The sequence below is a fragment of the Ranitomeya variabilis genome, chromosome 7, assembly GCF_051348905.1.
Source record: "Ranitomeya variabilis isolate aRanVar5 chromosome 7, aRanVar5.hap1, whole genome shotgun sequence".
NCBI lineage: Eukaryota > Metazoa > Chordata > Amphibia > Anura > Dendrobatidae > Ranitomeya > Ranitomeya variabilis.
The window spans coordinates 94,188,357-94,201,057 of record NC_135238.1 but is presented as its reverse complement, the minus strand read 5'-3'; the positions used below and the strand labels follow the sequence as shown (position 1 = coordinate 94,201,057).

The following is a 12,701-nucleotide window of genomic DNA, read 5'->3' as shown; positions in this document are numbered from 1 at the left end:
GATCAGGAATGGCCTTTTTCCTTTTTTTTTTTATGCCGTTTACCATGTGGTAAAAGTGAAACAGATGAAACCGCTTTTTTTTTTCCAGAGATACTATCTCTGATGGTTTATCTTAATGTTAACTTTAATTGTTATTTTGTCCTTTTCTTTACTATTTTACGAAGAGATAAATGAGGTAAATGATAAATATCTTGCATTCAATAACTTTATTTACGCAGTCTATGCACTGGATACAATCCACTATGCTGATGTTTATTTTATGGATTACCAAAGCTTTCAATAATAATGACATATTAAAAAAAAAAACACTTTCTTATGTCAATTCAATTGCAGTGATACCATATATAGGATATAGATATATATACATACATACACACACTAGCTGAAGAGCCCGGCGTTGCCTGTGCATAGTAAATATCTGTGGTTAGTTATAGCACCTCACTTCTCTTATTTTCCCATCACGCCTCTCATTTTCCCCCTCACATCTCTCATTTTCTCCCTTACACCTCTCATTTTCCCCCTCACTCCTCTTATTTTCCCCCCGACTCCTCTCATTCCCCCCTAACACTTGTCATTTTGACCTCACATCTGTCATTTTCCGATCACTCCACTATTTTCCCTCACTCCTCTCATTTTGCACTCACACCTTTTCATTTTCACCTCACACCTCTCATTTTCCCCTCAGAATATACATGTTTGTCATCTCCCTTATATATAGTATACACCTGTATGTCATCTCCTGTATATAGTATATACCTGTATGTCATCTCCCCTGTAAATAGTATATACATGCTGTATGTCATCTCCTCCTGTATATTGTATATACCTATGTGTCATCTCCTCCTGTATATAGTATATACCTGTATGTCATCTCTTCGCATATACTCTCTACCTGTATGTCATCTCCTCCTATATATAGTATATACCTGTATGTCATCTCCTGTATATAGTATATACCTGTCATCTCCTCCTGTATATACCTGTGTGTCATCTCCTACTGTATATAGTATATATCTGTGTGTCATCTCCCCTGTATATAGTATGTACCTGTATGTCATCTCCTCCTGTATATAGTATGTACCTGTATGTCATCTCCTCCTGTATATAGTATATACCTGTGTGTCATCTCCTCCTATATATAGTATATACCTGTGTGTCATCTCCCCTGTATATAGTATATACCTGTGTCATCTCCCCTGTATATAGTATATACCTGTGTGTCATCTCCCCTGTATATAGTATATGTGTGTCATCTCCTCCTGCATATAGTATATACCTGTGTCATCTCCCCTGTATATAGTATATACCTGTGTGTCATCTCCCCTGTATATAGTATATGTGTGTCATCTCCTCCTGCATATAGTATATACCTGTATGTCATCTCCTCCCGTATATAGTATATACCTGTGTGTCATCTCCTACTGTATATAGTATATATCTGTGTGTCATCTCCCCTGTATATAGTATGTACCTGTATGTCATCTCCTCCTGTATATAGTATGTACCTGTATGTCATCTCCTCCTGTATATAGTATATACCTGTGTGTCATCTCCTCCTATATATAGTATATACCTGTGTGTCATCTCCCCTGTATATAGTATATACCTGTGTCATCTCCCCTGTATATAGTATATACCTGTGTGTCATCTCCCCTGTATATAGTATATGTGTGTCATCTCCTCCTGCATATAGTATATACCTGTGTCATCTCCCCTGTATATAGTATATACCTGTGTGTCATCTCCCCTGTATATAGTATATGTGTGTCATCTCCTCCTGCATATAGTATATACCTGTATGTCATCTCCTCCCGTATATAGTATATACCTGTGTGTCATCTCCTCCTGTATATAGTATATACCTGTGTGCCATCTCCCCTGTATATAGTATATACCTGTGTGTCATCTCCCCTGTATATAGTATACTAGATTGTGGCCCGATTCTAACGCATCGGGTATTCTAGAATATGCATGTCCCCGTAGTATATGGACAATGATGATTCCAGAATTCACGGCAGACTGTGCCCGTCGCTGATTGGTCGAGGCAACCTTTATGACATCATCGTCGCCATGCTGTGCCCATCGCTGATTGGCAGAGACGCGGGATTTCCAGGACAGACAGACAGAAAAACCCTTAGACAATTATATATATATATAGATACCTGTATGTCATCTCCTCCTGTATATAGTATATACCTGTGTGTCATCTCCCTGTATATAGTATATATATGTGTGTCATCTCCCCTGTATATAGTATATACCTGTGTGTCATCTTCTCCTGTATATAGTATATACCGGTGTCATCTCCTCCTGTATATAGTATATACCTGTGTGTCATCTATCCTGTATTTAGTATATATCTGTGTGTCATCTCCTCCTGTATATAGTATATACCTGTGTGTCATCTCTCCTGATTATAGTATATATCTGTGTGTCATCTCCCCTGTATATAGTATATATCTGTATGTCATCTCCTCCTGTATTAGACCTCGTTCACACGTTATTTGGTCAGTATTTTTACCTCAGTATTTGTAAGCTAAATTGGCAGCCTGATAAATCCCCAGCCAACAGGAAGCCCTCCCCCCTGGCAGTATATATTAGCTCACACATACACATAATAGACAGGTCATGTGACCGACAGCTGCCGTATTTCCTATATGGTACATTTGTTGCTCTTGTAGTTTGTCTGCTTATTAATCAGATTTTTATTTTTGAAGGATAATACCAGACTTGCGTGTGTTTTAGGGCGAGTTTCATGTGTCAAGTTGTGTGTGTTGAGTTGCGTGTGGAGACATGCATGTAGCGACTTTTGTGAGAAGAGTTGTGTGGCGACATGCGTGTAGCAACGTTTTGTGTGTCGAGTTGCATGTGACAGGTTAGTGTAGCAAGTTGTGTGCAGCAAGTTTTGCGCATGGCGAGTTTTGCGCGTGGCGAGTTTTATCTGTGGTGCGTTTTGAGTATGTGCAACTTTTGTGCATGTGTGCAAGTTTTGCGTGTGCAAGTTTTGCGTGTGGCGAGTTTTCCATGAGGTGAGTTTTGCACGTGTGGCGAGTTTTGTGTCAGCCTAGTTTTGCACGTGGCGAGTTTTGCATGTGGCGAATTTTGTGAGTGGCGAGTTTTGAGCGGTGACTTGTATTTCGACTTTTATGTGGCGAGGTTGGTGTATGTGTGGTGAAATGTGTGCTGAGGGTGATATATGTGTTCAAGCACGTGGTACTGTGTGTTCATATCCCCGTGTGTGGTGAGTATCCCATGTCAGTGCCCCACCTTAGCAACTGTACGGTATATACTCTTTTGCGCCATCGCTCTCACTCTTTAAGTCCCCCTTGTTCACATCTAGCAGCTGTCAATTTGCCTCCAACACTTTTCCTTTCACTATTTCCCCATTATGTAGATAGGGGCAAAATTGTTTGGTGAATTGGAACGCGCGGGGTTAAAATTTCGCCTCACAACATAGCCTATGACGCTCTCGGGGTCCAGACATGTGACTGTGCAAAATTTTGTGGCTGTAGCTGCGACGGTACAGATGCCAATACCGGACACACACACACACATCAGACCAAATGTTTGGACACACCTTCTCATTTAAAGATTTTTCTGTATTTTCAGGACTATGAAAATTGTAAATTCACACTGAAGGCATCAAAACTATAAATTAACACATGTGGAATTGTATACTTAACAAAAAAGAGTGAAACAACTGAAATTATGTCTTATATTCTAGGTTCTTCAAAGTAGCCACCTTTTGCTTTGATGACTGCTTTGCACACTCTTGGCATTCTCTTGATGAGCTTCTAGAGGTAGTAAGCGGAAATGGTCTTCCAACAATCTTGAAGGAGTTCCCAGCTTAGCACTTGTTGGCCGTTTAGCCTTCACTCTGTGGTCCAGCTCACCCCAAACCATCTCGATTGGGTTCAGGTCTGGTGACTGTGGAGGCCAGGTCACCTGACGTAGCACCCCATCACTCTCCTTGGTCAAATACCCTTTACACAGCCTGGAGGTGTGTTTGGGGTCATTGTCATGTTGAAAAATAAATGATGGTCCAACTAAACGCAAACCGGATGAAATAGCATGCCGCTGCAAGATGCTGTGGTAGCCATGCTGGTTCAGTATGCCTTCAATTTTGAATAAATCCCCAACAGTGTCACCAGCAAAGCACCCCCACACCATCACACCTCCTCCTCCATGCTTCACGGTGGGAATCAGGCATGTAGAGTCCATCCGTTTACCTTTTCTGCGTCGCACAAAGGCACGGTGGTTGGAACCAAAGATCTCAAATTTGGACTCATCAAACCAAAGCACATTTCCACTGGTCTAAGGTCCATTCCTTGTGTTCTTTAGCCCAAACAAGTATCTTCTGCTTGTTGCCTGTCCTTAGCAGTGGTTTCCTAGCAGCTATTTTACCATGAAGGCCTGCTGCACAAAGTCTCCTCTTAACAGTTGTTGTAGAGATGTGTCTGCTGATAGAACTCTTTGTGGCATTGACCTGGTCTCTAATCTGAGCTGCTGTTAACCTGCGATTTCTGAGGCTGGTGACTCGGATAAACTTACCCTCGGAAGCAGAGGTGACTCTTGGTCTTCCTTTCCTGGGGCGGTCCTCATGTGAGCCAGTTTCTTTGTAGCGCTTGATGGTTTTTGCCACTGAACTTGGGGACACTTTCAAAGTTTTCCTAATTTTTCGGACTGATTGACCTTCATTTCTTAAAGTAATGATGGCCACCCATTTTTCTTTACTTAGAATTTGTATTAGGGCAAGAAAAAAGCAGCTAACAGTCTATTCAGTAGGACTATCAGCTGTGAATCCACCAGACTTCTGCTCAACACAACTGATGGTCCCAACCCCATTTATAAGGCAAGAAATCCCACATATTGAACCTGAAAGGGCACACCTGTGAAGTGAAAACCATTTCCGGTGACTACCTCTTGAAGCTCATCAAGACAATGCCAAGAGTGTGCAAAGCACTCAAAGTAAAAGGTGGCTACTTTAAAGAACCTAGAATATAAGACATAATTTCAGTTGTTTCACTCTTTTTTGTTAAAGGGAACCTGTCACCACGTTTTTGGAAGATGGGATAAAAATAGCGTTAAATAGGGGCAGAGGTGGGCGTTACATTAGTGTGTGTGTTATGCGTTTATTACCCACCTAAGTTGCCGAAATAACTTTGCAAAGTCTCCGTTTTCGCCTGTCAATCAGGCTGGTCAGGTCGCATGGGCGTTTTCTTCCCCCAGATTTGGCGTAGTTTTCCGTTGGTGGCGTAGTGGTGTGCGCATGCCCAAAGTCCGGAATCCTCTTCCAGGGGATTTAAAATAGTGCGGTGTTCGTTATTGCATTGGTGATCGGTGGGCGCGGCCATCTTCCTTTGGCCGCGCGTGCGCAGAAGCGGCGCTCTGCTGGCCGCGGCTTCAGGAAAATGGCCGCCGCGATATCCATCTGCGCACGCGCGGCATCCCGCGGCCATTTTCCTGAAGCCGCGGCCAGCAGAGCGCCGCTTCTGCGCACGCGCGGCCAAAGGAAGATGGCCGCGCCCACCGATCACCAATGCAATAACGAACACCGCACTATTTTAAATCCCCTGGAAGAGGATTCCGGACTTTGGGCATGCGCACACCACTACGCCACCAACGGAAAACTACGCCAAATCTGGGTGAAGACACCACGCCCATGTGACCTGACCAGCCTGATTGACAGGCGAAAACGGAGACTTTGCAAAGTTATTTCGGCAACTTAGGTGGGTAATAAACGCATAACACACACACTAATGTAACGCCCACCTCTGCCCCTATTTAACGCTATTTTTATCCCATCTTCCAAAAACGTGGTGACAGGTTCCCTTTAAGTATACAATTCCACATGTGTTAATTCATAGTTTTGATGCCTTCAGTGTGAATTTACAATTTTCATAGTCATGAAAATACAGAAAAATCTTTAAATGAGAAGGTGTGTCCAAACTTTTGGTCTGTACTGTATATTCATTCTGGCATCCCAACCCGCCTTATATTCTGTGTTCACAGCAGAAAGAGTGAAGTCTGTGGTGTATATGGAAAGGATCTTTAGCACAATCTGCAGCAGAACGTTCTTTCCGTGCTAACGTTCCCTTCCAGCATTTGTGGTTGTGTACAGTGTTTCTATTCCATGTCTAGTGTAGAGCAGATCCAGAACTTGCTGAAGTCTGCACACGGATATATGAAGCACAAGATCAGCAAAAAAAAAAAAAAAAACACACCAGACGTTCCTGTCCTTTCCAAGGTGTTTAAATTGTTGACTTCAGATCAGGAAATCTTTCTTAAAGGGAACCTGTCACCCCCAAAATCGAAGGTGAGCTAAGCCCACCGGCATCAGGGGCTTATCTACAGCAGTCTGTAATGCTGTAGATAAGCCCCCGATGTATCCTGAAAGATGAGAAAAAGAGGTTATATTATACTCACCCAGTGGTGGTCCCGCTGCGGTCCGGTCCGATGGGCATCGCGGTCCGGGGCATCCTATCTTCGTACGATGATGTCCTCTTGTCTTCAGGCTCCGGCGCAGGCGTACTTTGTCTGCCATGTTGAGGTCAGAGCAAAGTACTGCAGTGCACAGGCGCTGGGCCTCTCTGACCTTTCCCGACGCCTGCGCACTGGAGTATTTTGCTCTGCCCTCAACAGGGCAGACAAAGTACGCCTGCGCCGGAGCCTGAAGACAAGCGGACGTCATCGTAAGAAGATAGGATGCCCCGGACCGCGATGCCCATCGGACCGGACCGCAGCGGGACCGCCACTGGGTGAGTATAATCTAACCTCTTTTTCTCATCTTTCAGGATACATCGGGGGCTTATCTACAGCATTACAGAATGCTGTAGATAAGCCCCTGATGCCGGTGGGCTTAGCTCACCTTCGATTTTGAGGGTGACAGGTTCCCTTTAACAAGAATGAACTGACTGCACAGACCCAATTACGGACTAAAGAGAGGAACAGACGAGAGCAGAGTTTGGTTGCGTTCACACAGCACTACTGAAAACCATCACGCCAGAATAGAGATGGCTGCAATTTTTTTTCCATGTAGACAAATAGTCCTTGTGGAAATTCGGCCATGTGCATGAGCACACCGACTGTGAGGCTACGACCCCTACATGAGCTTTTGGACTTCTTCCTTTTTTTACATGCATATTTACCACAGTTTTGACAATGGGGTTTTTGTCTCTTTCTGGCACGACATGTTTTAAATAACTTTATTGATATATTTATGTGCAGATTATAAGCATTCGTTATCTGCTTCCGCTGTGGAAACGCAATTCTATGTGAAAAACCTGAACAGAAAACGCAGCGTACCCACCGGACTGACATGTAGTAAATGTGAAGAACGCACCGCACATTTACACGGAGTAAAAAAAAGCACAGTGGCCATGAGATTTCTATACATCCCATCCACAGTGTGTGTGCACACGATCAGTAAACGCTGCGTGTGGCATTTGAGCAGCGTCCAACCAGAAGCGATCAGCTGATACACCATAGTGGATGGAATTTCTAGAAATCCCATCCACTATGCATCCAGAGACACCCGCGGTAATGGAAATGTGGTGCGTCTTTCCAGACAGCAAAATGTCTATAGTTGTGCTCAAAAGTTTACATACCCCGACAGAATTTTTTGCTTTCTTGTCCCTTTTTCAGAGAATATGAATGATAACACCAAAATTTTTCTCCACTCATGGTTAGTGGTTGGGTGAAGCCATTTATTATCAAACTACTGTGTTTTCTCTTTTTAAATCATAAAGATAACCCAAATCCAAATGACCCTGATCAAAAGGTCACATACCCTGGTGATTTTGGCCTGATAACATGCACATTAGTTGACACAAATGGGTTTGAATGGCTACTAATGGTAATATCCTAACCTGTGACCTGTTTGCTTGTAATTAGTGTGTGTGAGCATAAAAGCTGAGTGAGTTTCTGGGATCCAGACACACTTGCATCTTTCATCCAGCCACTGACGTTTCTGGATTGTGCGTCATGGGGAAAGGAAAAGAATTGTCAACGGATCTACGGGAAAAGGTAGTTGAACTGTATAAAACAGGAAATGGATACAAAAAGATATCCAAGAAATTGATAATGCCAGTCAGCAGCATTCAAACTGTGATTAACAAATGGAAAATCAGGGGCTCTGTAGAAACAAAACCACGGTCAGGTAGATCAACAAAAATTTTGTCCACAACTGCCAGGAAAATTGTTCGGGATGCAAAGAAAAACCCACAAATAACATCAGCTGAAATACAGGACTCTCTGAAAACTAGCGGTGTGGCTTTTTCAAGATGCACAGTAAGAAGGCACTTGAAGAAAAATGGGCTGCATTGTCGAGTCGCCAGAAGAAAGCCATTACTGCGCAAATGCCACAAAGTATCTCACCTACAATACGCAAAACAGCACAGAGACAAGCCTCAAAATATCTGGAACAAGGTAATTTGGAGTGATGAGATCAAAATGTAACTTTTTGGCTACAACCATAAACGTTACATTTGGAGAGGTCAACAAGGCCTATGATGAAAGGAACACCATTCCTACTGTAAAGCACAGAGGTGGATCGCTGATGTTTTTGGGCTGTGTGAGCTACAAAGACACAAGAAACTTGGTCAAAGTTGAATGAAATATGAATGCAGCACGTTATCAGCAAATACTGGAGGCAAATTTGCAATCATCAGCCCGGAAGCTGCGTATGGGACATACTTGGATGTTCCAACATGACAACGATCCAAAACACAAGGCCAAGTCGACCTGTCATTGGCTACAGCAGAACAAAGTGAAGGTTCTGGACTGGCCATCTCAGTCTCCTGACCTCAATATCATTGAGCCACTTTGGGGAGATCTCAAGCGCGCAGTTCATGCTAGACAGCACATGCATTTACAGAAACTGGAGGCTTTTTGCCAAGAAGAGTGGGCAGCTTTACCATCTGAGAAAATAAAGAACCTCATCCCCAACTACCACAGAAGACTTCAAGCTGTCATTGATGTTAGAGGGGGCAATACACAGCATTGAGAAATAGGGTATGTGAACTTTTAATCAGGGTCATTTGGATATTTTGGGTTGTCATTATGATTTAAAAAGAGAAAACACAGTAATTTGACAATAAATGGCTTCACCCAACCACTAACCATTTGGAGAAAAAGTTTGGTGTTATCGTTCATATTCTCTGAAAAAAGGACAAGAAAGCAAAAAATCTGCCAGTGTATGTAATGCTTAAAAGTTAACTGTATTTCTCTTGCGTAGACGCCAGTCTCATCAAGATAAATGTCACCCGTACAATGTATTGGACATGGTGATTCTGCATGGTTCAGTGAACACATGAGGAATCCCCTGCGTCCAAAGCGCTGTCACTTCCGGATCGTATGCACATACCCTTACTGAACGGTAAGCTGCTGCGTTTCTGACACAGCAAAAATACATAATGTCAAAAACGCACCTAAACCTCATCGCAGGCGCACTGCCTGATGGATTGGTATGCTGTCCGTGGACACGCAGACTGATTATACGCTCACTCCCAGGATGAAAAACTGGCCACTTATTCTTGATCATAAAATTAAAAGACATATTAGATACACTCACCGTATGTCACCGGTGTCTGATGTTCTTAAAGGGGTTGTCTGTATGGTGTTCATTTACTGATCTGTGGGGGTTCAAGCGCTGAGACCCTCAGAATGGGGTACATTAATCAATGCTACAAACTCGTGCATCAGTTCAGACGCACTCCATTATCTTTATGGGGCTGACGGACAAAGCCGAATGGGAGAGCTCAGGAGCCACACGGGGCACGGGCGGCTCAGGAGCCACACGGGGCACGGGCGGCTCAGGAGCCACACGGGGCACGGGCGGCTCAGGAGCCACACGGGGCACGGGCGGCTCAGGAGCCACACGGGGCACGGGCGGCCCAGGAGCCACACGGGGCACGGGCGGCCCAGGAGCCACACGGGGCACGGGCGGCTCAGGAGCCACACGGGGCACCGTCGGCTCAGGAGCCACACGGGGCACCGACGGCTCAGGAGCCACACGGGGCACCGACGGCTCAGGAGCCACACGGGGCACCGACGGCTCAGGAGCCACACGGGGCACCGACGGCTCAGGAGCCACACGGGGCACCGACGGCTCAGGAGCCACACGGGGCACCGACGGCTCAGGAGCCACACGGGGCACCGACGGCTCAGGAGCCACACGGGGCACCGACGGCTCAGGAGCCACACGGGGCACCGACGGCTCAGGAGCCACACGGGGCACCGACGGCTCAGGAGCCACACGGGGCACCGACGGCTCAGGAGCCACACGGGGCACCGACGGCTCAGGAGCCACACGGGACACCGACGGCTCAGGAGCCACACGGGACCCTGACGGCTCAGGAGCCACACAGGGCACAGACTCTACAGGAATAAGAGCTCCCCGCCTGTGTCAGGACCCCACCGATCAACAAGAGGGGATGGCATGTTTTCACCGGAGACCCCTGTAAACATGACCAGAAGGGGAGAAAACGCGTACAGATGGCAAATACGGGAGGCGATGTAGCTGATTTACCCAAGAGCAAAGAGGCAAAAAGTCGGTGAGACATGATGTACCGAGAGGAACGGAGACCGGCTACTCACCCAAGTGGACAGAGAGTGGCCGAGGTACAGGAGGAACCGCGCGGAGGTGAAGTAGCGGCCACACGACCCTGCAAGAGAAGACTCCGTGTCACTGACAGCACCGGCTGCAGACAAGGCAGTGACAGCCGCCCGCCCCGCTCACCACACATCGCATCCCGGGAATCAGCCATGTCCAGTACCAGTAACCGGCTCCGATTAACGTCAAATCCAACGGGGACAAAAAGCGAATTCCTTTCTTCTTTCTTTCCAAACTTAGCTATCACTGTAGCTGAAGTTGGAAAGGGATGGCCGTATAGAGAGTGAAAAGAAGGGAAACCGGAGAACCGGAACCCCGGACCCTCTGCAGCGCTCCCCTCACTGACACCTAAACCGCGACCTCCGCTGTTTTGTTTCCAGCCTTCCTGTCCAGTCTTTTATAGAAGCAGCCGTGCTAACGAAGAACGTCTTGCACACGGCGAAAGTGGCAGCCAATGGGCTTCTAGATATCCACATGGCTCCGCCCTTTTCGAGTCTCCGCGCATAGCACAGTACGAACTATAGTGAGTGCAAAGCACGTCATGTGACTTGGGAGACGTTGTCTTGTTATCAGCTGTTGTTCTGTGCTGTCCGAGCAGTGTAGACAGAGAAATGGTGTCTGGGAGGTGTATACAGAATAATGGTGTCTGTGAGGTGTATACAGAGTAATGGTGTCTGTGAGGTGTATACAGAATTGTCACGATTCACTCCGTGACTGTCAAGATCCCTCAGCCGCTGCCTACAATATGTCACGGATTGGGGTGACTTTAGACCAGCAGCCGGCTGTCACATGTGCAGGGGGCTTATCCTAGTTATCCCTCCACTGCCACAATGTGATGAAAAAAACACACACGAGGCTATTGACCTCTTGTTTACAGCAGGGGCTTATTTTAGGTATCCCACTGCTCTTCAATATACCATGAACTGCAGGGATTTGTGTATATCCCGCTTGCAGTTCCACTTAACACTTGCAGCTCTCTGGCGCCCCCCTTACTCTCAGGTCAGATTAGGTACTGCACCTGGGGTAATTAGTCGCCAGAAAGGCTGCCTGCTATGTACTGGCTATTGGGTGTACTGCAGCGATGCGATAACTACTCCCACTCAGGCAGGAACAATAATTATCAAGCCGCAGTCGCTACAGTGACCCCCCAAAAGCCGGCACACGGTCGCTGCCACCAGCTCCAATTGAACGGGTCTGGAGCAAACCCCAAAAAACAGTAGCGTAATTCCCTTCAGAGACAGGGTACGGTTTAGGGCAGGAAGAACGAACTAGTATTAAATAATATACCCCATAAATGATTGTTAGGCAGTGTTTATAAAAATATTTTACAAAGGTGTTACAAATGAGACAATTGCAAATATGTACAAGGTAATTATGAAAATAAAAGGATTAAATGAAGAAACGATAACTCACATGTTCTTAGGTCATAGCATTACAGGCAACCAGACATCCCAATGCATGAGGTACAGCTCTCCAGGTCAGACTCAAAATCTGCCTCCTGAAAGTCTCCCAGCAACTTAAAACCTGCAGTCTGTGACCTCACAGAAAGGGCTGGCTTTTCCAGATCCTCCTACCTCTTCGGTTTCACTAACTGGGCATTAAATATATCTGATGCCCGTATCTTCGCTACAGAACATAAAATAATCGCACCATACCCATCGTTCATCTCGCAGTACCGTGGGCACTCCGACGAGACCAAACAAGTCCTATTTGTCACGCACACTGACTGAGAAATCCCTACTTCTTCACCAGATGGAGCTACATGCCTGTGATTATAGTGATGCGTAGATCCTCCGAGTGTGATTATGACGATATATTTTGGTGTTCGTAACTTAAACGGTTTGCATAATATCTTTCAAAAACAGAACAAAGGATTTTCATGATTCTAGAAGTTTCTCTAACAGTTCCTGCTAACACAAATTTCTCTTGCAGCTATGCCCGTCGTAAATACCTTTCGTCAATAAAACTCCCCCACAAGGCAAGCTCTTCTACACAGACAGCTAGAAACACAGGGAAAGAAAGAGAACCAGAGAGAAGGGGGGTTTAGCCCCCGCATGCTAGCAGGAAAACTAACTTATGATATTTCATA

At 45.6% G+C, this 12,701-nt stretch overlaps 1 protein-coding gene across 2 annotated transcripts in view; it reads right to left on the bottom strand.

Moving 5' to 3' along the window:
* Positions 1-10,997, bottom strand: part of SLC40A1 (solute carrier family 40 member 1) — a 161,462-nt gene extending 150,465 nt beyond the window's left edge. Inside the window, exons 1-2 of one of the 2 annotated variants that reach the window (XM_077275588.1) lie at positions 10,739-10,997; positions 10,597-10,664 (exon numbers count right to left, since the gene is read on the bottom strand). In XM_077275588.1, the coding sequence (XP_077131703.1) occupies positions 10,597-10,664; positions 10,739-10,766 (96 nt within the window). In that variant the 5' untranslated portion in view covers positions 10,767-10,997. The remainder of the gene's footprint in view (positions 1-10,596; positions 10,665-10,738) is intronic. The other variant, XM_077275587.1, reaches the window with a different exon arrangement.
* Positions 10,998-12,701: the final 1,704 nt, after the last annotated feature.